The 27563-nt window shown below is 46.5% G+C and overlaps 2 protein-coding genes across 4 annotated transcripts in view; both read left to right on the top strand.

Annotated features, from left to right (window-relative positions):
- ATXN7 (ataxin 7) overlaps positions 1-20634 on the top strand; it is a gene marked incomplete at its 3' end in the record, with an annotated part of 129206 nt that extends 108572 nt beyond the window's left edge. For 2 of the 3 annotated variants that reach the window (XM_082848885.1, XM_082848886.1), the window contains exons 7-12: positions 1025-1284; positions 1783-1865; positions 6217-6482; positions 7953-8151; positions 8495-8616; positions 12966-13980. In XM_082848885.1, coding sequence (XP_082705011.1) covers positions 1025-1284; positions 1783-1865; positions 6217-6482; positions 7953-8151; positions 8495-8616; positions 12966-13980 — 1945 coding nt within the window. Of the gene's footprint in view, positions 1-1024; positions 1285-1782; positions 1866-6216; positions 6483-7952; positions 8152-8494; positions 8617-12965; positions 13981-16390 lie in introns of those variants that run through there. The other variant, XM_082848887.1, reaches the window with a different exon arrangement.
- Positions 20635-20764: 130 nt separating this feature from the next.
- LOC309967364 (uncharacterized protein) lies at positions 20765-23824 on the top strand. The gene is made up of 5 exons (XM_082847956.1): positions 20765-20885; positions 21005-21047; positions 21473-21532; positions 22282-22316; positions 23088-23824. Exons 1-5 carry the CDS (start codon positions 20859-20861, stop codon positions 23370-23372), a joined length of 450 nt encoding a protein of 149 aa, XP_082704082.1. The 5' UTR covers positions 20765-20858; the 3' UTR covers positions 23373-23824.
- Positions 23825-27563: the final 3739 nt, after the last annotated feature.

Genomic DNA, 27563 nt, shown 5'->3' with positions numbered 1-27563 from the left:
ATCTTGCAGTGTCTCTGCTGCTCTCGGGCTGTTCCAGGTACAGCTGTTTGGTGCTATTTGTCCTGGTTGTTAAGCCCGCAGCCTCTGCTCATCTGTCAGAAGTGCAAGTACAGGAAGCTTGGCTTTCATTCCTGGAGCTGTCAGAGAGCCAAAGAAAATGCCAGTACAGTGTGTAAGCCATTCGCCCGCTTACCAGCTGTTAGAGCACTGACGCCACTGGGCAAAGTGTATAAAACCTCATCAGTCCAAATCTTCTTTATTTGTAGCTGGGCTCTAGACGGGGACCAGGCTAACTGTTAGCTTCGTACCAACATTTGCCACCCAAATGACAGTATCAGTAAGATTCCAGAAAAAAGTCAGTTCTTGGTTAGTGATACAGGTATTCAGTGCTCACCAGCTGAGTGTCAGGCACTAAGATTCCAGGCTCCTATAGAGAAACCTTTTTCAGGGACTGGAGAATTACCACTTCACTGACACATCGTATCCTAATTAAACATTGGTCTTCCTCATTGACAGAGGCAGAGAGCCTCTTCTTGGAGATACATTGTTAGGCACATTTGAGTTCTTCCAAGTCCTTAGTGACGTTTCTTGGAAATGTTCTCTAATTTCAGTTGTTCTTTTCTCTGCTCACTCATTTTACTTTATTTTGATGGATCATTTCTTAAAAATGACAGCTCTCAAAAGATATCCTCTAAAGGTCCTGCAGTAGTCTTTGGTCCTTTTAGACCTTTTCATATTTTGCTTCTTGCAGGAATTACATTGGGTAACGGGAATGACGATAGACCAGGTAAATTTGATGGTTCCTTTGGAGCTTTCTGCCTCTCCAGAAGGGCTTACAGACTGAGTAAAAGTCTTACTGAGTTTTCTGCGCAGCCCTAACAAATTTTCGTAATGTACCTTTGGGAGCCTAGCTCTGCACGGTGCACAGGTAGACCCAGGCTCTGCCCTCGTCCCTCTGGCTCACCAGTCACCCTGGGCTGCTGGGGCACTCAGGTGCTGGTGTTCTCACTTCCCCCTACGACAGCATGACGCCCTCTGTCAAAGTGGAAAAGATTCCTCCGAAGATGGATGGCACACTACTGAAATCTGCGGTAGGGCCAGCCTGTCCTGCTGCTGTGAGTTCCTCAGTCAAGCCTGGCCTTAACTGCCCCTCAATACCAAAGCCAACCTTGCCTTCGCCTGGACAGATTCTGAATGGCAAAGGGCTTCCTGCACCGCCTACGCTGGAAAAGAAGTCAGAAGATAACTCCAATAACAGGAAATTTTTAAATAAGAGATTATCAGGTAACTTCACATTTTCTCTCAGTATTCCTTTCTGTATTAATTGGGCATTCTTGGGAGAGCAAATCAACCGTTATCTGTAAGTCCTTTTTTTAAAACTGGCCAACTTCAGCTTAAGGATGAAGTTCCTTAAGTAGTGTCTTCGAGCTCTTCATTCTTGGTTTTAAAGTGCACGCGTGTGGGTAGGTGACGTAAAAGTAGCTTTCTAGCTACTTTCTAGCTACTGTTTAGTTTTCCATTCCTAAATGGAGTAATGAGTAATGCTGGCTTAAACAGTCTCTTTCCTGTCATCTGGTGGCGAAAGTCCCCACTCTCTTAGAGATGTCATGGCTTTTTTGTGGCGCTCGTACATTGTGTATTTTATATTTATTGATAATGTGGTAGATTTGCTTCAAGTTATAATTGGTCTGAGATAGGAGAATCTCAGATTTCTCCTATTTTCTTATTTTCAAAATAAATGAAGCAGCGTTTGACATTGTAATGTCTATGTGCTTTTGACAGAAAGGGAGTTTGATCCTGACATCCACTGTGGGGTCATCGATCTCGACACCAAGAAGCCCTGCACCCGATCTTTGACATGCAAGGTAGGGGGGCTCCTGGGCAGAGCCCGATGCTCCAGGAAGCTTGGGGACCTGGGCTGCACAGCACTGCGCCCCAAGTGTCTCTCACTCACAGGGCATCTGTTCTGAGGGTTGTTCTGAATTTTTAAGTGAGGGAATGACTCCGTTTTGATGAAGAATGAATGCCTCAAGTTCAGAAAACGTGGAGCCTGTTGTTATAAACTGCTATCTTAAGAGGGGTTTTGCCTTCAGTGAGCCTTACTGTATGCAGGGGAATGGTGTTTTTTCCCTAATCAATCTGTTATTTTCAAAGCCTTTTAATATTTCCTCATAGAAATTTAATTTGAGAGGCTCCCCTTTACTGTGGTTTAAATTGTACTGACTTGGAATGAGTCCAGACATTTCCTTTGCATATATGTGAATATTCTTAAAATGTTTGTGTTATCTCTGGTTCTTCAGCTTTACAGCTACTTTAAAAATATCTGTGACTTTGAGATAGCTTTATTTTTTTAGTTCTAAAAAAAATGCTAGGTACCACATAATCTAATGTATATGTAAAACCCAAGAAAATGTAAAGATTTCCCCTTTCTATCCTGAGTTTTCCTTTGAAATGCCAGTATGCTAGTGAGAAGGCGGTATATTTGCTATAAAATAAGGGTTGACATGGGGGTGGCCTCTGGCTTCAGTAGACCCCCTTCATAAATGAGCATATATGCTTATGTCCCCAGCCACCGTGCAGAAGGGTTCAAAAAGTATTAAGACTCATTGCCTTGAAGTAATTTTAAAACACTTGTTTGGAGGAGGAGGTTAAAAATTAGTGTTGTTCTCTAAAACTTAATAAAATTTTTGATGTATTATTTTAAGTTTTACCAAAGATTATGTTTGAATAAAGAAATTCAGACTCCACTCCAGCCCTAAACAGTAGAGGAATGTTAAAATCTTCAGAAACGGGAAATGTTATTTCTCGGTAGTTCTTATTTTAATTTCAATTTCTAATTTAATTTTAGCGTGTGGATTTTATCTTGCAACAATGGTACTGAATCTTGTGAGGAACTAGGTTGGTCAAAAGCACCTTTAAATACCTAATTTTTAAAGAATTATGGATTCTCTTCCCAGAGGAAGACATATATACACATATGTATTCTGAATTTTGCATTTTATTTCAGAGGTAGATGGTCATCCCCACTCCAGTTGCACCATTGAATCTCTAGGTTAAAAACTCCTCAGGACAGATTGCTTTGTTTTATATAATATTAACTGAACACATCGAGTGGTGTGTTGTTTGACGGTAGCCAGTTGAGCTCTGTAGAATCATGTCCTGTTCAGCTGCCCCTGAGGGAACTTGTGAGTGTGTGCCTCAGCCCTGCTCCACGCCATGTCACACTGCCAACCCCTCTCTGCTCTCTTCCTGCCTACCTGGCTCTCAGAAACACAGATTTCTCAGTATTGTGACACGTGTGGTCAATGAAGGATGCTAGCTTTACCCAGGGTGCTCTTTTTTAATCGTCTGTGAGGCATGCTGGTGAACCAAAAGCTTTATCAACTCCGAATCCACAAGGAATTTGACCAGCCTTCTTCCTGAACCTTCATTGGCTTTGTGTCGATCCTGCATTTTTCTCGCATCTTCCTTTTTAAGTCGTGTATGCTCTCCATGTGTCCTGTTAAGGGTGTCATTACCATCTGTAGCAGGGTGCTAAGCCTGTCTTTGCATTAGTATGCATCTCCATCCAGGCGTGCCATGAGTTCGGCATAGAGCTGGCAGAACATGCAGCATTGTGGCTGGCCTGCACTTGCACAGAACACCCTTACTTTCTTCCCGTGTTCTGTTTGTCAGTGCTTCTCCCTCTGCTTGCCTCTGTTGCGGCCCGAATCCATTCAGCGGTGGGCCAGTAAACACACTGGAATGCTTGACATGCAAGCGGCGGGTCTTGCGTGTCAAAGGACCCAGCTGAATGTCCCCCACGCTGCTGCCCAGATCTCTCCTGTCTTAGACTGAGGACGTTGTCCGTTCTCTTAGCTGTCAGGGCATCTGCTGCTGCCCACTCCTGTCCCTCTGTCGTCTGCCTGCCACCCTCACTGTCCCCTCCTCACTTCCTCATCTGTCCAGTGTTCTGTTCTGTGTCCTCTGTGCCTTCCATGCAAGTAGATGTGGGTTCCTCTCAGGGTAGGAGCATTTACTGCACACATCTGCGGGCACAGACCTCCTTCTGGGCCTCAGAGGATACAGGCTTGAACAAAATCAAGGCGTGGCTCCTGCCCTTTTGGGGCTTACAGTCTAATGGAAGAGATGAAGATTAACTTGGTAATGACTCAAGTAACTGTAAAAGTTACCACTGAGGGGTAATAAAAAAAGAGAGGCCTGTATAATGACAGCCTTCACTAGGGGAACTGAGTCAGGGAAGGCTCCTTTGCTGTGGGAACACTGGGCTGAAATCCATATGATTTGTCTGGGCAGAAAGGGGTGGGAGAGGCAGAGGAGACAGCCTTTGCGAAGGCTCTGGGACGGGGCAGGACAAACAGCTTAGGGTGTGAAAGGCAGCCAGGAGGGGGAGGCGGCACCTGGTGCCAGAGGAGCAGGGGGCGGGGGCTGTTAGGGCGAGCGGGGCCCGGGCCTCGTACAGCTGCTCTTTATCCTGCGCGCCTTGGGCAGCCCCCGACAGAGTTCTGATGGGGAGGAGGGGGCATCAGGGTTGCGGCTGGAAGGTTCTTCAGAGCTCAGGGCAAATGCTGTGTACTCTTCAAACCAAGCTGGGAAAATACTGATCGTCTCTGCCTACTTTCTTCACTTGGTCTTTCCGCGTCTTCTAAGCACCAGGGGACACGCAAAGGTGAGGAGAGGCTTCTGTGTCATCTGTCTGGAGAGACAGGCAGGTGGACCCCCAGTGATGTATATTCGTTTGTTCATTCAACGTGTATTGGGGGGCCATTATTTTTATCTGGTTTTTGTTTGAAGCGTTTATGGCGTGCCAGGTGCTGTACTAGGTGTTGGTACAGCACTGAACAAAGCAAAGGTCCTTGTCTTCATTTAGGGTTACTTTCTTGTGGATATATTACATATTAAAGAAAACCAGGTAAAATCTAAAAAAAGAACTTCAACACAGTTTTCTAACTATCTGTGCCAGGTTAGATTTTGGGCGAACATAGTTTGCAGTGTATGTGGTACGGACGTAGGTTATGTTATTGAACCGCAAAAGAGAATTAGAAGCCTAACTCCCCTTAAAATCCCTTAAATTGTAGCGAAAATGTAAGCCTGTAGAGCAATACATTTGTGTAATGTGTGTATAATGAACACACAGAAAGTATCATTTGTAGTATTGTTGTAACATAGAAGAGGGAAGGATTTATGTAGATGAACGCATATTTGGGAGGTGTGATTTGGCGCTGCTGTGGTTAGTGGCTCCTTGCATTTTTTTCTTTACAGACGGAGGCCCTAAGCAGTATGGAGTGGTCAGGTTTACTTGACCATTCTTCTTCTCGAGTAATTTCACATTTCTCAACAATGACTGTTTTGGGGAGGTCCAAGAGGGAGGGGATCTAGGTGTACATATAGCTGATTCACTTCATTGTACAGCAGAAACTAACACAACATTGTAAAGCAGTTATACTCCAGTAAAAAGAGTGTGACCATTTTTAAATTCTGAGGTTAGACATTGTCTCTGGATCCAAAAATCCTATCCCGTTTTCTTGATTCCCATAGGGAGTGTCTTTCGATGGGGACTCAGATGCTGGTTTGCGTCTTCTCCTGTGCACAGCCTGTCTTTCTTTTGGCCTCCTACTCTTTAATCCCCCCAGGTCTCCCTCGGCCTGTCTCCAGGATGCTGTGAGCCCCTTTCTCTCTGTATGGCATTGTCACAGGAAGAAAGAAACAGTTGTGTTTAATTTTTACTCTCTGGCAGTTAGTGAAAGAAGACTTTGTGATATGTATTTTATGGAATAAGTGCTTCTCCCCTGTTAACGTTCAAAACTCTAAATGGCCCAAAGGGGGCTTTTCTAGCGGAGTTGGTAACAGCTCTGATCAATGAATGGTTCCTGTTGCACAAAACACGAGGACCTGTTACCTGTTTGTATCTACTGTTTGCCCCTCAGTTACATACCTGGTGGCATGGTTATTTAACATTTCTTCTTTCTTCTGGTGGAAATAACATCACCAGGTTCTTACACATTTGGAGGCTGGAATATCTGCTTCTAACTATTAGGAAAAAAAAAAATCATACTCAAGATTTTTAGCCTGTCAGATGCTGAGCAGCCTCTGATTAAGCTAATGCTCCGAATTGCTGTTTCATTGGTGTTTTTGGATGTATGGCAGAAAAAGTGATGACTGCGATTCCTCCATTTCTGGTTGTTTGTTTTTGTTGTTGTTGTTTTTGGTCTGTAGACACATTCCTTAACCCAGCGGAGGGCTGTCCAGGGTAGAAGAAAACGATTCGATGTGTTGTTAGCCGAGCACAAAAACAAAACCAGGGAAAAGGAATCGATTCGCCATCCGGACTCTCAGCAACCAACGCAGCCTCTCAGGGACCCGCATCCCACTCCTCCTAGAACTTCACAGGAGCCACACCAAAACTCTCACGGAGTGATTCCTTCCGAATCAAAGCCTTTTGTAGCTAGTAAACCTAAACCTCACACCCCCAGTCTTCCAAGGTAAGCCCCGTCCAACAGCTCTCTCTCCCTCTTTCAGAGAACAGACGTGCAGACTGTAGAGCCCCGGTGTATCGTGATGTCGAGGACAGACATCAGGCTCGCTGCGAGAAGAGATGTTTCTCTAATGGGGTTTTACTTTAAGAAAAAAGAACGTTCATCACTGAGTTTCAACCAGGGCTGTTTGTGGCCAAATGCAAGCAGCAGAGTAAAGCTAGAATTATCTGTTCTGCCCTTGCTCAGCGTTCGGTGTCTCCTGACCCTGTTGAGTAGGGCTGCGGCCCGGTTTCTGCCTGCAAGTTAGTGACGGGAACATTTCACATGGCTTTGGCAGCCATTTCCCATTCATTTATCTCGCTTCTTGCAAAACACAGCAGTTGGGATTCTTGCTGGGGGTAGGCATTCAGCCTGCGTCTTTACAGCATCCATTTACAGCGTGTTTTTTCATTCATTCATTTGGGACTCTGGCCTGAGCGTGTAGGAGTCATTTGAGCTGTGTAGTGAGCAGCAGGTCAGAACTTAGACACATCCCTTGGAGACAGTGATGGTGGGCTGAATATATGTGTGTGCGTGCTTGTGTATTTAACCCAGTTGAAGTAAAGGACTCTGTACCCACTTTCCAGAAAGAAGGGAAAAAGAAAGGCAGAGAGAACGAGGGTTTTGAGTCTGGGCCGAGGGCTTGTGCTTAGGAATGTGCCAACCCTTGGGTGCTCTTGCTTAATTAATCTTTTATCCTCACGTGTCTGATTCTTGAAATGGTCCCGTGAGGGGTGGAAGTGCCTCCGTCTTGGAAACCTGAGCGTGCCCGTGAGCCTGTCCCCACGTGGGCCCCCTGGTTTCCGAACAACACGGTTGGAGGAGTGATCAGAGGAGGTGCCCGAGAATGTGGCCAGGCCCAGGCTGTCGATTCCTTTGCAAGTCCTTTCTTTGGCCAATTTCATTAAAGTTTTTCCATCTATTAAAAAATAGGCTTAAGTCTAGAAACACCAGGCCTTTATGTGTGTTGGAAAAGCACACTGCTGTCCTTGAGTTACACACTCTAGATTACCCACATAAAATGGTAAAGCTGCCTTCTTTTATCACCTCCTGTCCCTCTTAGGTTATTTTCGAGCACATTACCAATTACCTCATTGATTGCCTTAGTCACCCAGTTCCAGGTGAAATTTGAAGAGGAATCAAAGAAAGAATTCTCTTAAACTCCACATGTATTTCGCCTTCTTTGGGGAGAATAGGAGGCGGACCAGGTGGCTGTGGAATAGAGAAGTGGTTATAAGTTACTTTGGTTAGACTGGGCAGACAGCTGCATTTGACATCGCGCGGTTCGGGAGAGAGGACCCTTCACTCCCAGGCCCCCCGGATCAGCATCTGTGTCCCTAGTGCTAGTGGTGGAGCCATTGTTGTATCTGAGTTAAGGCGGCTGATTCCCATACATGTGATGTGATCTGATCAGTGCTGCACTTTCTACTCACCAAGGCCTCCAGGCTGCCCTGCTCAGCAAGGTGGGAGTGCCCCCATTGACCCTCCTCCAGTCCATGAATCTCCACACCCTCCCCTGCCTGCCACTGAGCCAGCTTCTCGGTTATCCAGTGAGGAGGGAGAAGGCGATGACAAAGAAGAGTCTGTTGAAAAACTGGACTGTCATTATTCAGGTCATCATCCTCAGCCAGCATCTGTAAGTTCCACATCCGCCCCCGCGCCAACCCTCCCCACGCCGCAGGGACGGGGCACTGCGGGGGGGGGGGTGCGGCGGGGACCCGGGCATGCCCTCTGGTCCGTGTGGGGCGAGGTCAAGGTGCGAGTGCAGCTCAGAGCAGGGCGCCCCGAGGCGGCATGCACTTGGTCGGGCGCGTCTCCTGCTCTTTCCGTTCTCTTCCATGACACTCAGGGCCAGGCGTTGTCACACTTGTGCTTCACAGCCCTCGGTCCTCAGTAAGCGCCGTCTGTCCTGGCCGCTTCTTCCCGGGCCGCACGCCCTCGGAGTTAGCGAGTCCGAGCGTGTGCTCTCTCTCTTGCAGTTTTGCACATTCGGGAGCCGGCAGATTGGAAGAGGCTATTACGTATTTGACTCCAGGTGGAACCGGCTTCGCTGCGCCCTCAACCTCATGGTGGAGAAGCATCTGAACGCGCAGCTGTGGAAGTGAGTGCCCGTCCCCCCACCTCTGTGGGCGGGTGGCGCGTTAGGGCTGCATCCTCTTTGTTTCTTATGGGGCTGGTTTAATGAAGGTAGTGGTCTCTGAGATGAACACATGGCCTTTGACCAGCCCTGGAGGAAGGGCCCTCATCATTCATCCACTCACTCTCGGAGCAAATGTGTCTTGTTCTCGGTGCTGGGGTTTCAGGCCGAGGGACTCCCAGATGAACGGAGCTCACATTCTAGGTCAGGGAGAAACGCGAAAGCCAGTCAACAGAACATAGAGCTCATAGCTTGTCGTAAGGGAGAGAACAGAAACGCTAATAACCTGTAGCGCTTACTGAGACTACGGTAGGCCAGGCACCTTAGCAAGTACAGTTTTCACACCTTGCTGTGTCACGTGGCCTGGATTATTCCTGTTTTACAGGTAATGAAACTGAGAAGCAAGGTCACACAGAACGTTAGAGGTAGAGCCAGGGTCTGCACCCACCTAAGAGCTGAGATGGGAAAATAACAGGATGGAGGGATTCATGGAGAGCCTGTCTTAAGGGGCCCTTGAACTGAGATGAATGGATGAGAGAGAGCAGCCGTGGGGCTGGCGGGGAGGAGTGGGTTCCAGGCAAGGAGAACCGTATGTGCAAAGGTCTTGAGTCAGAAAAGAACATGGCTTGTTTGAGAAAGAGCAAGAAAGCTCCTGGAACAAGAGGGGATCCGAGAGGTCAGGTGACACTGAAATTGATTGACGGCACTGAGGAGCTGCTGAGGGCTTCAGGGAAAGGAGCCATTTGCTCTGGTTTACAGTTGAAAGTAAGGCGATCATCTCGTGTGGCCTTATGCACGCCGTTTCCCCAACATGATTTTAAGTGGAAGAACAGTTCCATGGCCCGAAAGGTTTATTAGCTCAGCCTTTCCTAAAGTAAAATAGTTTTTGTTACTGCAGGACTTCTCAAAGCCTTTAATAGGCACGGTCCGTCGTAACTCTCAAAGCAGAGGATATCGTGTATAATGCGGACTGTCTCCCAGGCTCTTTTGACCTGGGAACCTCTTTTAGGGGAGCATCCTGGGGACTAGCGTTTGGTGGAACCTACTTCGGGAAGCACTGAGCTTTGCTAAAGGGGGCTGTCCGATAATACTTAGTCATCCCAAACCCTCCATTTGGGCGTCATTTATTAGTGCCTCCCTGAGTGGACTCTGCGAGTACATCTATTTTTGCCTCTCTGCTTTGCTTGCCTGATATAGTCAGAGGGAGTTGTCAGAGACCTCGGGTAGTCCAAAATCCAGAGAACCATCCCCATGCTCGTTGATAGGACTTGCACTTGTTCACGGTGAAGACCAGCCCCGCAGCAGTGTTGCTCTGCTTTATTTCACGTTTCTTCCTGGTTCTTCCTAGGTAAGAACCTTTCTGAAGGAACAGTGTTCTGAACCACAGACAGACTTGGGCCATGGTTTGTTGGGATTCTTTGGGGGGTGGCCTCACATCAGAAAACTTTAAAATGCATGAAATCTCAGCTTCTTACTGGTGGGACCTGGAGAGCTCATTGAGCTCACAGAACTATGGGTTTAATGTACTCCTAAGGGTTTAGAAGGGTCCTCAGAATTTTTATCCCCATTGTGTTGCTAAGTGGTTTATGGCCAGTGTTTTGGGTTGAGAGAGTTTCGGTTCCTAATGGCTTGCGTTGGAGAGGTTTTCTTCCTTGTGCTCTGAACCTCTGAAGAAGCACATCCTGAAGTTGACTCCACTGTCTGTCTCTGTTCTGTCAGAGGCTCACTGCCTTATCCGTCACTTGCTCCCATTGAGGAGGAAACTGTTCTTTCTGTTAACATGACCTTTGGTTTTGAAAAAGTCAATTCGGTAGAGACAGACGGGCCACTCAGTGATGAGCTGGCACACGGGCCTGGGGCAGGTAGGAGCTTGAAGAGAGGTGCCAGGCCAGGTGCTTGAGGGAGTAAATGCTGCCGACAGGGGAGTGAGGGGAGCCTGGCGCAGGCCACCCCTGAGATTTGCCGGGAGTGGCTCGGCACTTTTCAACCGGAAGAGAGCTCTTCTTCAGGTGGCATCTTTGAGGCACTCACGGAAGGTCTTGAGGTCGGCCAGGTCCCATCCTACTGGCTCAGCCGAAAGTCCTCCCTTTTGCAAAGAGCCCCGGCAGCACTCTTCTCAGCCCCTTACCCTTGAGTTACTGTGGTTAACTTCGGGATAAGTGGAGGTGCGATTTGAGCCTGGCAGTGAAGTACGTTATCTTCAGTGTGTGGAGTCTCTGGGCAGCAGTGAAAGTAGACCAGCTCTTCCTCTGGAGCATTGCAAGCTCCTGTGAGCTCTGTCCACTGCTTGTGTGCTGTGACTGGGGACGACTATTGCACTTCCCCTAAGGAGGGGTTGGGATGGCTGTCAAAGGTTTTGTGGTTTGGGTTTTCCTTTTTCTAATTAATTTTTTAGATTGGTAATAAAGTCACTTGGCTAAAAAAGGAAACATGAATATAAAGAGGCATACGGTGAAAAGTTTTAGTCCCCCTGGCCCCCATACTCCTCTGTTTTCTACCCACTCCTCACAGACAGAAGCAGTTTTATCAGTTGCTTGTGTCTCTGAGTTCATGTGTGCAAACACAGGTCAATATGACTACCTCTTCTTTTTTTGTCTCTTCTTTATGCAGAAGGTAAGAAATGACTTAAAAGAGCTTTTTTAAGAGAAACCGGCCATGTCATCCAGAGAGGTCCACATCCCTGCCCCTGTGGAAGCCTTTCCTTTTCACAGGATTTGGTTGTAGCAGCCTGGCCCTTAGGCCCGTCTTCCTAAGCCACCTGGTGGCCATGAGAAGCCACTGCGCCCAGGGAGCCAGAGCCCCTGTGCTGCGTTTCGAGCAGAGGTTCTCACAGGTGCCGTTGCCCTGGGGATCTTGTTGAGATACACACCACGATGAAGGAGGTCTGGGGTGAGGCCCAGGGACTCAGCGTCTCTAGTAAGCCTCTCAGGTAATGTCAGTGCTTATCCTTCGTGAGTAGCATGGGGGTAGAGGCTGGCTTCTCAACCTTGGCTGGAGTCTCCTGGAGAGATTTGGAATTTACTAACGCCTGGACCTCACCCCGAGATTCTGGTGTGGCCCGTCTGGGTGTGGCCTGAACTCCACAGGTGATTCTGATGTGCAGACACAGTTGGGAAGCACTGACTTAGGGCCAGAGCCACACTTTTGAGTGGGAGTTTTAAGGCTGGCCTGCACACTTGCAGTTGTTGATACCGTTTATTAATAACTATAGTCCTTCTCAAAACGCATGTGGAAAGCCCTTGGGCAGCAGTCTAGGCCAGCGCTCTCACTTGAAGGATGAGGGACCCGGCCCCCGCTGGTACGGCGCCCGGATCAGCCAGAGCTGCCCGTGGAGGCCGGGAGCCGGGCAGTCTTGGCACTTGGCTTCCAGTCAGGCCGTTTGCTGTTTTGCATCTCAGTGTTCATTATGCCACAGGGGTTTCTGAGATTTTGGCACCGTCACGTTTTAAAAATCACAGCTAAAATAAAAGCCGGGGTGAGGGCGGCGGGGTGGGGGGGTCCTTCCTGGTTTGACTGTTTGAATACATACTTTACCCAAATATTATAGACAGAATACACTGTTAGCGCACCGTGAGCAGAAGTCCCCCTGAGATCTGGGGGCTTTGTTCCCTTGTACAGGCACGTACAGGCTCTCAGGCCAGTAGCTGGGACCGAGCAGTTGTTATTAACTAGCGGTGCCCTTGCTGTTTCCTCGTTCTTTCATGAGTTGTCTCAGCGTTTGAGCGCCTTCTAGGTGCCAGGCACCGTGCTGCATGGACAGTGGTAAATCAGCTGTGGATCTCTCCGTCTGCGGAGATGCTAGACAGTGATCGTCGGTCACACGTTAAAACTGCCAGAGTCTTCCAGAGTCTGGGAACAGGGGGCAGTGCGGGAATGAAGCGAGTCAGGACGGTCAGGGCAGTTTTCCTAAGAAAGTGATGATGGGGGCTGAAACAGAAGTGTGAGCAGAAGTTGGGGTGGGAGTGCTGTAGGCAGAAGATACCCAGGGTCTCGCTTCACGGCCCGTTCTCGGAACTGAAGGAAGATCAGTAGCCAGGATCACGGAGTTCGGGGTGCCGGATGGGAGGGTGCGGGGTACATGCTTGCGGCTGCAGCACCAGTGAGGCGCACGGCCTTACAGGCCGTTGTTCTCAGAGCACAGGAAGCCATTAAGAATTTGAAGGGGAAAAGTGACCCTCTGTGTGGCCCAGCATCTCAGCGCGATCCCTGTGACCAAGGGGTGTGTTCGGTGCCAGAGGTGAAGGGGGTATCCTTCTGAAAGTTTCCACGAAGGGCGGTGGTGGACGTTGCTCAGGCCCTCTTTTGTTTCGCAGGAAGATCCCGCCAGTGCCCAGTACCGCATTGCCCGTCTCCACACGTGTTCCTCACCGGACAAACTCTGTGCCGACATCACACTGTGGGGTCAGCTGCCTGGCGGCAGCCACCGTATCCCCCTCTCCTGCCCCGCTCTCATCCTCCTGCATCTCCCCCAGTAGCAAGTCGGTACCAGCTCATGGAACCACACTGAACGCACAGCCCGCCGCCTCCGGGGCCGTGGATCCCGCGTGCAGCATGCAGTCCAGACAGGTGTCCTCCTCCTCGCCCTCCCCCTGCACGCCCTCCGGCCTGTCCTGCGTGCCCTCCTCCCCCATGGCCAGGAAACCTCAGAAGTTGAAATCTAGCAAGTCTTTAAGGCCCAAGGAGCCTTCTGGTAACAGCACTAACTGTTACCACGCGAGTAGCAGTGCCGGCAGCGGCGGCTCAGGAAAGAAACGCAAAAACACTTCCCCGCTGGTAGTCCCCTCCCCCTCCCCCTCTTCTCATTCCATGGAGTCTTTTAGGAAAAACTGTGTGGCTCACCCTGGGCCTCCCCACCCCACGGCGGTAGCCTCTCCCCACGGCATCGGCCTCAACTGCGTGGCCGGCAAAGCGAACTCGGTGAGCGGCCGGCACGAGCAGCCCGGGCGGGGCGCCCCCGGCGGGAGCCCCGGCGAGTCCATCAAGAGGATGAGCGTGATGGTGAACAGCGGCGACTCCACACTCTCCCTCGGCCCCTTCGTGCACCAGGCCGGCGAGCTGCCCGTCAGCTCTCACGGCGCCTGCTCCCACCCGCACACTCCTCTGGACAAGCTCCTAGGCAAGAAAAGAAAGTGCTCGCCCGGCTCGAGCGGCATCAACAGCAGCAGCGGCAGGCCCACCAAGGTGGCCAAACTGCCGGCCCTGAACAACGTCCACGTGAAGCACGCGGGCCCCAGCCCGGGGCCGCCAGGACTGGCAAACAGCTCCCTCCTGCATCAGGTAGGACAGGGCCTGGGAGCCCCGTGGGGAGGCCCGTGGCCCCTCCCTTGAGATCTTTCGTCAGCTCGGAGATCTGTGTGGTCGGGTTGGTGGGTTTGCCTAAAAGCCAATGTCCAGCTTCGTGGGGTCTTTTAAGAAAAGGATGAGTTGATGGCCGGATGGAGGTCAAACAGGCTCCTCTCTGCCTGACTCTGATGACTCGGAGGACGCTCCTGGGTGAGGAGGCCACGACAAGTGCGTTTCGGCACTCATGCGTGACGGCAGACCCCTCCCTGAGGCCGGCGGGCCGTGTTTCCCGGAGAGCAGTCCTTCAGTGTGTTTTTCTGAAGAAAGCTGGGCTAAAATCAAACTGATCTAGAAAGGGATGATTTAAATTGGAAAGAGACCGTTTAATATTTTTCCCATCAAAGAATTTCAGCATTTTAATTTCCTTGTTAATTCTCTCCCTGTTTTTCCTCCTCCCTGTTTTCCGAGGAGGCAGGAAAACAGCATTTACTGTGGGCAGAGCAGAAGACTAAAATCTTGTTTAAGTTAACAGATTGAAAAAAATCTGAACGTGACCCACTTTTAGAGAAGGGCTCTCTGGCCTTCAGATTCATTGCTGACCATGGCTTTCTCGGGCGCTACCTTGTCTTTTCCCCACTCTTCCCCCTGCTGCTGTTTCCTCCTGGCCTTCCCTTCTGTGGCCGCTTCCTCCAGCTTCCTTTCTCGCCTGTCCAGGTCCTCTCTCATCTTGTTATTTCATTCAGCAGGATACCTCCTGTCCTTGCTTACAAGCAGGAATTTCAGCGGTGTCACCCCCAGAGCCCTACTTTAAAATGTGAGCCTCTTTTTTGTTTTGTTTTGTTTTTTTCCCTTCCTCATCTTCAAAACTGAACTTAAATGCCAGGCTAGAACTTTTCCAGAAAATACCAAGAAGTTTGTTCACGTGATAGAAGTTTCCCTCCAATATCTGTGTGAATTAATACTCGGTGCCAAAGGTATGGGGAAAATAATTATGCACAAATTTAGGTAGCAGCTGCTTCAATTCTCTCTGAGCCACAAATACATATGGGCTTATCCGTGTGTTGTTTGGGTCTCTTTGAACAGGGGTTCCTGGACAAGTGAAACCTTCTTGATTTGTAGTTTATTCCTTCTAGTTTAACGATAAGCATAAAAACGCAGTGCAAACACTGTAAGAATCCATCCCTTAATAACTCCCTTCTGGGTGTAGTTTCCTGATGCACATGAATCCCAGGAGGGATGTCCCACTGCCTCGGGATGCCCACGCCAGTGTCACTGAGCACGCCGTCTTCACGTAGACGCCGCTGCGGACCTTACTGCCCGCCAGTGTCAGAAGGCGAGGAAGAGGCAGGGCGGGTGCGGCAGAGAGTGACAGTGTCAGTGGGGATTGGGGGAGTGGGAGTCTCGTCTACACAGAGCAGCTGCTCCCAGAAGCTTGTTACCAGTTGCAAAGAGAAACTGCTGATCTGGACTTGCGTGAGAAATTTGACCATCTTCTAAAGCTCTGTAGTTTTTCCTTTTGTTTTGATCTGGTGAAGCCCACACGTTTGCCAGCGAAGTTTGGCTCATGAGCTGCCAGTTTGCCACCTCTGATTTCCACCGTCTGGGGGGCGGGGGTGGGGGACTGTGTCCCACTAGGACAAACAGCCTAAGTTTGGGTTCTTTTCCTTAAAAGCAGTTTCATGTTAAATTTGTATTTGAGAAAGATTTTCTCTGCAGTGGCATACTTTCTATTATGCTGCACAGATTCTAGGGGGGCCCACGGCTACAGATCAGAGGATGGATGAACCTTGCGTATTTTTACGTCTGTGATCATTTATCTGCAAGAGGGATCCTGTAGCTTTCTTCAGACTATCAAAGGGACCCATGACTCCAAATGCTGTAAAGAAGGCTGCTTCTTAGACCAGTAGGGACCTGAGCTCGCTGTTCTCCACGGAGCTGATTTTAAAGCAGAGATAACTGAACTGGTTGGAATCCCCTCAGCAACGGAATCAGTGGGACCTGCTGGGGAGCCTAGGAGATGGGGCTGGGTGTGAGCCCAGCCCCCAAGTTGATTCTTGGGCTCTGCCACCAAGGACCTAAAAATAGCTCATGTGGGACTGTGAAGGCCAGAGTCCCCTCTCCCCGCCTCAGCACGGCCTTGGGTGTGAGTTTTCACACCTGTGTGGTGGCCCATTTGACCTTGTTCACGTCTCAGTTGACAACCTGGAATACCTTCAAGGAAACAGCATCAGTAAATAGAACCAAAAGGCAAACATGTGAGCCTTTTCTCTGAGCTAGAAACCCAGGCTGCTTCTCTTCTGGACAGTTTTCTAAAAGCCAGTCTTTTAGAAGGATTGTGCCCCAGAGCACAGAAGGCTTTTGAAAGCTGAAGCCAAATTCTAGAGCTGCCTGCTCCTGGCATTGCCCAGTCGGTTGGAGACGCAGTGGCCTCGGGAATACCTTGTTTAGAAATCAGGGCGGGGCCGTGTACAGCCGCTTACTTACCTTTTGTTGTCTCCCCACCCCCTCTTTTTTGAAAGCCAAAGGCACGTCCCTGACAGCTGAAAATAGCACGGGGAGGAATAATCTGGACACTTTTGACGACAAGTTACACCTCCACTCAGCACTCTGGACTCCACGATGCCTTTGAGTCTGTTTTCCCAACCTCCTGTGGGCCTCGAGGGTAGAAATCTGCTGGGCTGTTGTTTTAACGAGGATGTCCCTGAAGCTTTGTCTGTAGCAGTGAGTACTCGTAAAGGACACTGGATCAAGTCCAGCCACCGAATTGCTTTTATCAGTGTTAGAGTGGTCTGGACTACTTGCTACAATCTGTGAGAAGTTCCTGTCTCGTTGAACCTGCAGTATTTCACGGAGCCACTCTTGGAGGAGGTTGGCTGGCGAGAGTGTCTTGGCAAGAGCGTGACTGTAGACTTTTCTCCCTCCCTCCTCTCCCTGCCTAGTTCTTTCCTCACCCTGTCGTCTGTAGGTCCCTCTCCAGCAGTCAGGCACCTTAACTGGAGACACCTCCCAGGGGCGAGCAGAGCTGCACCCCAAGCAGCCCTCTGGAGAAAGGGGGTCTGCAGCTAGGTTTTTATAGCAGGTGCCGGGAATGGTATATGGACGTCAGTGAGAGGCACCATGACAAAAGAGCCTGTGTTTTTGCCCAGCCTTTTGCAAGTAATTTGGGATCAGAAGCCGTCAGAAGTTTCTAATGTACAAACTGGTTTAAAGCCATTGATGGCCAGAGAGCAAGTACACACCGGTTTAGAGGCTTACTTTTCATGGTACAAAAGCAATTGTGTGATTTTTTTTTTAAAGAAAATGCAAATGCAAACAATTTTGATAATGGAAAGCCAAATTCTGGTGGGTGGGGAGGTAGACAGAAATCACTATGGGGGAAAATTTTCCAAGATTTCCAAAGAGATTGAATTTTTTTTTAACCTTTGTTTTCATGTTAAACAGTATACAGTTAGGTTGGTTGTCCTGCCCAGTCTCCTGTTTTTAAAAATTGCCTTTGTAACGTGAAATAGTTGGGATGCAGCAGACTCTGTCGTTCACAAAGTCACTGATATACTTTAAATGTTTCCAAGGCACTCGGTGCATTGCCCGCAACCTCTTCTTTGGATGCTGTCCTGGGACTAAGTGTCAATTTCCGCTTGGAGCACTCCCCATACTGTGTGGGTCTGCACACCCCTTCCTGCCTCTACACGTTTATGTGGATGCCGTTGGCATGGGGAGCAGGCACCCAGGGAGGGGCGCTGGTGACTGTGCACACCTGCCCATGCGGAGATGGCGGGAGGCATGTGTAGTGTCTGCTAGTCACACCTCCTTTCTGGGGAGTTACGCCTGCCATCTCATGGAGAGTTTCAGAGAGCCTCCAGGATAGTGTTTCCAGTACCCCACCCCAAAAGAAAGAGCTTGATAGGTTCAGACAGCACTGATTGAGAAGGTGTCCTTGAATTTGAGGGGATGAGCTGGAGCTCTTTAACAGATGATTCCACCACCACAGCTCCTGAAAGGAGAACCCGGGCACTTTTGCTTAGAAGAACACACGAAGTTGCCGAACACAGGGTAAAGTTCCCAAGGTTCTGATCATGGCCCTGGGCAGGGCTGGGACAGAGCCAGTCAGTGCATCCGTTTTCCTTACAATTCTTGGGTTACAAACTTCAGTTTCAGGGAATTTTAAGTCAACAACAGGTAGAATGAATAAATACTTGGTTACCAGCCTAATAATGTGAATCGCTACAGAACTATTCTTATTATGTAAGGTAACAAAAACTTTATTCAGATACTTTAGCTATAAATTGATGTAAAATATTGATTTTCTTTTTAAAGGAAGGGGAGAACAGTATCTTGTTCACCTATTATGCAATCAGTCAGTAAATGTTTTAAAAATGATACTGTAAGAGAGCTTGTATAAGAAGAAAGCACGGATGGGCCAGTTTGGTGTCGTTAGGAGAGATCAGTCTGGTTGTTCATCCCAGGAGATGGAGAGAAGGAGGTAAGAGGGAATCAGAACGTACTTAGTTGATTCCTTGGTGACAAGTGCAATGGGGTATGGGTAGAATTTATTTTCAGAGCCAAGGGGACTTGATGGTTATAAATAAAGTTGCTTTTAGTGATGGAATTTATAGACAGATCATGTTGTTCCGAAAGATGTGAATAGGATCCACGCTAGCAGGTTGATGCAGAATAATGTAGATATTTAGATTAGCGAGTCTTGATCATTTGATTTCTTAGACTGAGGTTTTAATTGAAATTTCATTATTGTCTCCCGGTAGTACACAGAGCATCGGGATTAGGAAATTAGCCATTTTGGATTCCGCCTGCCACAAACAGACCTAAACAGTGCTATTAAATTTTAGACTGTTGTTCAAATATTGTATTTTCTCCTACAACTACTTTTTATTATGGTGAACAATTAAGACCATTTAAAACACGGGAGTACAAGTATTTTTTTGAATTAAATTAACTTGCAAAAACCAAATTTGCAGTGGTTGGGTTGTTTCTAGACAGACTTTGGTATCAATTTAAAACCAAGATAATTTTTATATTCTTTCCAATAGAATTTCATGACAACTGCAGTTTTCTTAACCTACAAAAAAAAAAAAAGTGCTGCAATGATGAACAAAGAATTATACAAAACCTACTTTTGTATCTTTATTTTGGAATTTCTTGTTCTATTATAAATATGGAAGTATCCCTATTTGAGAAGACATATTTTGTTAAAAATGAATTGTACATATTTAAATATGTATTTTTGCACAGGTCTTTTTTTCGGATATCCTGTTTTGGTACAATTGAGATCATCTAGTATTTATTTATTAATTAATAAAAGTAAATACCTTTTTATAATTTGAAGTGGTTCACTGCCAAGCCAATAGTTCTAGAACCTGCCTCCTTTACGGTTTAAGGGATGCCTCTGTTCTGTGAAAGTCTTTTGTCCCTTTCAGTGTCTTGGGAGTGGATTCATACAGATAAAGTGGGCATTGCTTCTCCCTAGTTGCCTGATTTCCCAATAGACTACACGTAATAAGTGACACACTGCTTTTCTTTTGTTAGTGTTTTATGTGTGAGGGTGTGTGTGTGTGTGTGCGCGTGTGCGCGCGCCCTGAGCACATGTGCGTTAGTATGTGATGTGATTAAAACTAATGGGGGAAAAAAAAAAAAAAACTGAAAGTGCCTGAACCTAGTTTTAAGCTTAGACAGATACTTTAAAAAGACTTGAACGTTCAGTTGAACTTTTGGAGTTTGCTTTTTCCACCTAAATATTGTTACTAAAATTTTAGGGGAGGAGTCGAAAACCACCAAATGCTGGTAATTTTATAAGGTATTTTAAAATTAAGACCTTTTGGTTCACAGGAATTCAACTGGTGATGGATTGCCCGGTGGCACCAAGGGTTACAGATCTTCTTGTCAGCCAGCAACTTACACAATGTGTCTGTTTTGTTACTCACTCATGAAATGCAGAGTTTAAAATAGAATATTTAAAATATTTTGTATTCCAAAAATATACAAAGTACCTCTGAGAACACTGAAAAAAAATGTATAATTTGAAAAATGTAACTTATAAAGGCAGCTGTCTTCCTGCGAGAGTTCTGTTGCCAAGGAATTTCTTAATATCTCCCATTCTGTCCTGCGGGGGAAAAAGTTGGGCTTTGGAAAATGATTGTTAAAAGTTTCATTGTTTAGCAGAAAATAATCATTTTTACATTTTGTGCAAAACCTTTTACATTTTCAGATCATTTAAATGAGCACTACATACTGTCAGTGTGAATGTAGGGCCTTGAAAGCATTTTGCTGTGTTTTTTTGTTTGTTTGTTTTCTGTTTTTGAGCTTGGTTATAAAAGCAATCTCCTGTGTTAAAATGTGTGAATAGGTTGATCATTTGTACACATAATCAAGAGCATCTCAGCTGGACTTTGTGTTGGCTGCTGTATAGAACATGAACAAATGTCAAGGGATAGAAAATTACTTTGGATATTTAAAAGAGAAGAAATATAATAGTCTATTTGTTTTGTAACAAGTTCTGTAAATAAAATAATTTATACTATTTATAAGAAAAAGTTGTGCTTTGCTTTATGAGAAATTAGTTTGTGGAGCAAACATGTTAACGGGCAATAAAACCAGGATTTCTCAATAAACAAGGTTGGCTGCATGAAATATTTTACATGTTTCTGCCTCGTTGTGATACTAAACCCTTTTCAATCTAGTCTGACTTTTCTTCATTTGTAGCGTCAGACACCCTTATGAAGCTCAGCTTCCCTTCCAGACCACCTAAAAGGTTCTAAGGGCTTAGGATGTTTCTGTTCTTGGGCACAAAGGTTTGCCTTGGGTAAATTAATAACCGGGTAAACAGTGACCACTACTGTATTCTTGCCCTGTAGGTTTGTCAACAAAGGGAAGTTGATAGATTGAGAAATACATTCTGTTTGTACTGTTTGATGGCATGTGGTCAGTTTTCATTAGAGGTAAGTTTTTTGTGTGTTTTTTTAAAATTTTTATTTTGTGTTAGAGTATAATTAACAATGTGTTAGTTTCAGGTGTACAGCAAAGTGATTCAGTTACACAAGTATCCGTTGTTTTTCAGATTCCTTTCCCATTTAAGTTATTACAGAATGCTGAGGAGAGAGGTAGGTTTTTTAACCAGAGCTGGTCTGGTTTCTTCCTTGCTTTTACAGACCTCCCTCACTGGCAGTACATTTTGATATCAGGCACAGCATAATCTTTCACCTCTAGAAGTTCGGCCGGTTTTACCATTTGCATATCACTCTTATAAATTACAAATTATTTTTGTTGCTTAAAACAATGAAGGAAGCAGTGGATTTGTGTACTGGAGTAAAGGTGCATATACATTACAGGAAGGAGTGAGGCTGGCTTCAGTCGCCGCTGCCCTGCCCCGTGGACTTCCGTTCAGTCCTTAGATCAGCCGACGGACGGCTCAAAGTCATTCTTGATAAGTTCCCTGTGGATGACTCCTTTCACTTCGGATGTCCTCCTTAACCTTCACTCAAGGAAAAGCTTCAATCACTCAATCTCTTTACGCTTTTTACTTCAGCTCTCTTGCAGATAACCTGGCTCTGGACAGCAGGAGGCTATCCCAGTTCATGGAATGGAGGTTGGCAGTTTTGGATGCTGGCCTGTGGGAAGTGACCAGCAGAAAGGAAGGGTGAGGCCATTCTAGGCAGAGGGAACACGCTGGGCTGACACAGGTGTGAAGAAATGCAGACTGGAGGGCGAACTGGGTGAAGCTTGCTGGAAGGGAGGGGCGGACAGGGTGGGAGAAGTTGGCACCAGATGGTCAAGGACCTTAAATGTCATGGGGCCTTCATCCTCAGGAACATGCAGTTTAACCAGATGTAACTGTCAGAGCCCAGAGGTTTTCATGGTCCCGTCCCAGCACATGCAGAAATAATAGTCGTTCACATCTTTAGTGGTGACTCTGGCAAATCAAAGAAGCAACTAAATCTCTGTCCCTCTTTCTCACATTTTCACCCTGTCCTCAAACTCTGTCTTCAGCCCCCAACCCCGACCCCCAAGTCCTCATCACAGGGCTCTCCCCTACATCAAGCCTAGGGTCCTCCCCCTTCTTACTCCACTTTCTGCCCTCTCAGTCCTCCCTTTCTCATAAGAAACGCTTGCTCCTGTTGCTAGTGGGACTGAAACGAGTCCTTCGCCTGGTAAGGCTGTGATTCTTGCACCCGTTGTCTTCACTTTCCATAATCGGAGCTCATGGAACAAAGGTGGCACTGGCAGAGGATCTCTTCCACGGGAGGGCGAGACCATCAGCCAAAGAGAAAGTTTTCGGGGGGAGGGGAGAATCGAACACTTATAATTTAATAATTTCTTAAAATCCCCATCACGTAGGGCCCTCCAATAAATGTGGAAGACAGAATGGACAGGTGAGAACCTTGGGACAAAAGTCATTCATAAAGCTGTTGCAGTGATCCAGGTAAGAGCTGTTAAGTTTCCAAACTAAGGCAGTGACCATGTGGATAAAGTGGGGACAGATTCCAGAGATCTCTTAAAGGTAGAACCAATAGGACTTGAGGTCTCATTGTATTGAACATTCAAGGGAAGAGTGAGTCTAACAGAACTTCAGAGATTTCTAGCTTGGCCAAACTGGTTGAGGAGCCTTAACATGAAATACGTGGTATGGCAATAGAGAAGGGAAAACATACTCTAATGAATTTGAGTTGCCCTTGGGAAATTCAAGTGTAGTACCCCGTGGCTATCTGTGTAGTCTGGAGCTTATGAGAGAGGTCTGAGCCTAAACAGAATTGGAGGGTTGTCTTTCACTGGGAGTGGATGAATTCACCTAGGAAAAATAGGTAGCTATCTGGCTTATTATTAGTTAAAATAATACTCATCAAGTTGAAGGCCTAATGTACCAGATATGGTACCAAGCACTTTATCTACCTTCTCTCTCACAAAGCCCCGAATAGAGTTGGTACTTTGATCCTAATCATACTGATGAGGAACTTCCAAAAAGGTAGGTGTCTTGCCTAAGGCCCCACAATGAGTAGGGGTATTGCCAGGCTTTGAATTCAGGTCTGTCTTCTTAAGTCTTTTTTTTTCCCCCCTTCCAATAGATGCTTAGAATCACATGGAAGAAATCATAGGTTCTCTCTGACAGAGGCACAGGCACCCCACATTTTATGTTCCATTTCCAGGATTTCACAAACGAAGCCCATGCTCCATGGCCCAGAGAGAGAAGGCAGCCCAAGATGAAACCCTGGAGAAGAGAGTATTGTAGTAAAGACAGATGGAGAAGCGGTACTGAAGAGCAGAAAATCAGATCAGGGAAGACAGAGAAGGATGAAGTTGAGTTGGTTGAGTTAGAAGTTCAGACAGTTGACTCTGTCTTAATTAATTATCAACCCATCAACCCACTTAGGTATTTTTTTTCTTCTGCTTTCTCCAGGATAACTGGAATCGGTATTGAGATGAAAAGTTAGAAGAACCTGGGCAGGGAGATTGCCAAAGAATTAAGAAGTATGAGTGTGGCTAAGTGATGGCCTCGCCTGGGTTTTCAACGAAGAACTGGAAGCTGCCGTGTAAGTCCATGCTGGCCCCCTAGTGAAGTGGTATTTGCAGTTTCCCTTTGTTACATCTTACGATCCTCCTTCCAGGCAACCTGTCTGTGATCACACCAGTTAAGTGATTTGTTCAGAGTTACAGAGCGAAGTCCAATTTGATATAGCCAGTAATGAAGAAGGACTATGTACAAGGCCGATCCAGAGTTATGATGGTGGCACAGCACTTTTAGGAATAGATCAGGATAGGAATAGGATAAGAGAGTCCGAGGGGCACTCCAGGTTTGTTTCAAAAGCAGAGCTGTTCAGAGGTGCTTGTGATCCCTGGGACCTGGGTGAGCCCGTGGCAGTGGATGGAAGTGGCACGGAGGAAAAGAGCACTGGAGTTAAGGCCAGGGAACTAGGCTGTTGCTGCACACGTTGTCCATTTCAGAGTCGGGAGGGGTGAGGGGAAGACGGGGCCAGCTGCTCAGGTCTGGAGTGGACGAGACATGGTAACTTACAGTTCTGAGGGCAGTGAGCACAGTGGGTTGGTGGTATTGCTGGGTGGTGAGCAGCTTCAAAGAAAAGGTGTTTTGAATGAGGGTGGAAACATAATGGCCAGGAGAGAGATCCAGGGAGTAGCAAACATGGACTTCATCTTGGCCCCAAGTTCCTGAGGTGTAGATGAAAGAAAAGCCTCTATGCCAGAGCACTTCAAGAAAAGTTGAGTCCTCCAAAACCAAGTGTAGAGTTATACCAGTGTTGATAATCCACTAATTGCAGAGACACTCTGGAAAAGCAGGTCTCTGATAACTTCTAAAAGGGAGGGTTAGTACCGTTGTCAGGACGCCACCTACTGGTAGTCTTGACTAAGTGGTCCCTTCCCCAAGGCAGTGTCAGGTCTTATGATATGTAGTTGCCGGGCAGGAGGCTGATGGTTCATTGGCAAGTTGTACCTTTTATTTCTTACATCCAGTCTGCACAGGGAAAATTATGCCACCACAGGAGATTTCCAAATGATGAGAGGTACTGTGCACTTCAAGGTTATTATAATGGCCTGGACCAAACTGACCCACATTCTTGATACCCTTTGTAGGTCTTCTGAGACAGAAGAATAATGCAAAATGGTTTTGAAACCAAAACCAGTGATAATTAGAGCCTTTCATGTTTTCCAGAGAGGCATGTAACTTCACTTCCCCCATAGCCGTTGTGGAGATGTGACGTTAGTTACTAACGACTACAAATTTGTGTAGAATTAGAAGGATGAGGGATTATCGCAGCCCCTCTCCCTTTTTTACCCTGTAATCAGGGGGACAGATGTCAAGTATCACCTATTAATCTTCAAAAACAGGTTTCAGACAGCACCAGGGATTAATTTAGAATTAATTATACAATTGATTTGCTAATGGTCAGTAAACCTTCCATCCATCAATTACTATTAATGCCTGGTCAGGTTACTGAAGACTACCTGTGTTCAGTCACAAAACGTTACGTGCACTGCAGTTGTGTGTGCTCCGTGAACAAATGAGGTAGGTTATCCTTGCAGCCACTGGGTTAGGTAAAAGTTAGGTGTAGACACTTAATAACAAAAATGCTTGTAGACAGTATTTCCACTCCTAAAAGACTGCTAGTCAATGAAAAATTGATCTATTTTTTCTCATTTAGGAAATAGATTACCAAAATTTGACAAAGCTTATAAATACTTATTTCACTGGATAAATTCGATGCACAGATGTTATGGTTTTAGAGAACAATGACAAAATCGTTCATCCCAGTGACTTCATTTTGTACTTGAATAGTGTATTATGAGTCTAGGGTTGCTAAAAGTGACAGGTTGCCAACTTTGATCAGTACTGAAAAGGGACTAAACACAGTGAAAGTGTTTTAGCGCTATTATCACTTAGCAAATAGAACTGTCATTTGATGATAATCTTATTTTCATATTGTGATATGTGTGCCCTTCATGACTAACCAGAAAATTAAGACTTTAATTCTTTGGATGGATTCTCCTAGGTGTTTAACGGAGGCTGCTGATCATCAACCCCAGGTGTACGGTAGGGGGCTGGGACCAGGACAACAAACTCAAATGGCAGTGGAGCCAGGCAGATACTGTAAGGTAACAAACAGGGCAGGCCGGGTGCACCGGGCCTGCTGGAGGAGATGTGCTAGCCATTCGGCTGGAGTGGAAGCGTGAGCTCAGAGTTAACCTGATCTGTCCATTTTTCCAGAGAAGCTAGATAATAGGTGATTTTTGAATTGTCTTTCAATTTTTAGATGGCAACCATACATATTTTTTTCTTAAAAAACGTATGGGGGTCAGGGGGCCGATGACAGTTGCTGCCCATCGGTGACCAGTTTGCAGCTTGGTAGCTTCAGGAAGCCTCCTTTGGCGTCCTGACTTGTTTTAGGTTTCTGAACCTTTTGTTTCTGCAATTGTGAGAAATAAGGGCCTGGGCCTAAAACTTCCTCGACGAGGATTTTATCAAGATTTAAAATACCCCCACTGGTCAAAAAGCAGAGAACCAAGGTTTGAAATTAGCATTCTACGTAGTCTTACTACATAACAAACGTAAGTCAAAAACATCAATGAGGTGGTCAAATACAAAAAAATTCTCAGTTTTTCCCATAAAACATGGCTTAGATGGCCCAGTTTATTAATTTTATGTGACAGATTTCTGCCAACACTCATGGTAATTAATGTGCATGTGTTATAGTTTGTAATGTTTTCATATAAATGAACCTCATGATAAAGCCTGGTTTTCTCCTCCAGGAAGTAATTTCTCCCAGCATCAGAGAGCCAGCACGAGGAGAGCTGGGATCAGAATTTGGTTTTCCAGCTGCAGTGTCCAGTGCTCATTTCTCCTATACCATATGGCCACATTAAAAAGAAATGTGTTAGGTTCCAGTTTTATTTTCACTTCCAAACTGATACTCTGAAGCTAACACAGAGACTCTGATTTTGTATTAAAAAATACAAATGCATAGGACTAAATATAGAGAATATTCATCAAAATATTAATAGGCGTTATTACCTCTGCAGGGTAGAATGACAAGGCAAGTCCACTTTAGTATCCTGATTTTCTTTTGTAATGAGCATATTCTTTTTTTTTTTTTTTTTTGCGCGGTATGTGGGCCTCTCACTGTTGCGGCCTCTCCCATTGCGGAGCACAGGCTCCGGACGTGCAGGCTCAGCGGCCATGGCTCACAGGCCCAGCCCCTCCACGGCACGTGGGATCTTCCCAGACCGGGGCACGAACCCGTGTCCCCTGCATCGGCAGGCAGACTCTCAACCACTGCGCCACCAGGGAAGCCCCCATATTACCAATTTCTTCAAGAAATTACAGTGATCATTGTTAGTAAGGTTTTATAAATAAGCATTTTTAGAAATCCATCCCGCATTTTAAGAGTCCACAGCACCTGCAGGAAGCTCCTGTCAGAGCACAGCTCTGGTCCCTGCTTCCTTGGCAAACAGTCAGTGGCCCCTCTTTCAGTACAGTACTGACGGCTGCCACTGTCTTGACTTTTAAGGCAGTGCTTCTAATACTTTGCCATTAAGTATATCATTTGCAAGAGGGCTTTGCTTTCCCAACCTGTTATTACTCGTAGTTTTACTCGTTTTTAATGAAGAATGAATGTTTGTTTCAAGTTATTTTCAACACATTATCCACTGAGATCATGTGTTTTGTTTTTTCCTCTAATATGTTAATGAATCATTCCCATCAGCAATGTAAACATGCTCTCTTAAAAAAATGAATCAAAAACCTCATACTTCTCTCCCCTTCCTTTTTACAGTAAAATGCCATCTCCCATTCTCTTTTTAACTCAGCTCTACCAAAACTGCTCTTGTCAAGGTCACCATTCAGCAAGCCTGGGATCCTCTTAGCAAATCCGGCTGCCTCTACAGTTTATTCCACCACTCCCCAGCGTCCCTGCAGCTCAGGGCCATGGTGACACTTAAAAGGTAGGTCAAATTGGGCCATTCCTCTGCTGAAAACCTCCAGCGACTTTCTTCCCTGGATACTTGCTCTCGTGGTCTCTCTCTCCTTTTTCTGTAAGTATCACGGTACTAGAGAGGCCTTCTATGACACCCTATAGCCGAGAGCTCTCATGCCCTATTAATATCACCTTTAT

This window comes from Leucopleurus acutus (assembly GCF_964270905.1).
Source record: "Leucopleurus acutus genome assembly, chromosome: 10".
NCBI lineage: Eukaryota > Metazoa > Chordata > Mammalia > Artiodactyla > Delphinidae > Leucopleurus > Leucopleurus acutus.
The sequence above is the reverse complement of the archived record's forward strand: the minus strand, read 5'-3'. Positions and strand labels throughout refer to the sequence as shown.

What these genes read in the sequence shown, in the direction of transcription:
- LOC309967364 (XM_082847956.1), top strand. Translation starts at nt 20,859, where the DNA reads ATGGCATGTGGTCAGTTTTCATTAGAG. An exon ending in GTGGTCAGTTTTCATTAGAG is followed by an intron (nt 20,886 to 21,004) that starts GTAAGTTTTTTG and finishes GTTGTTTTTCAG; the next exon opens with ATTCCTTTCCCATTTAAGTT. An exon ending in GTGGAAGACAGAATGGACAG is followed by an intron (nt 22,317 to 23,087) that starts GTGAGAACCTTG and finishes TTCCATTTCCAG; the next exon opens with GATTTCACAAACGAAGCCCA.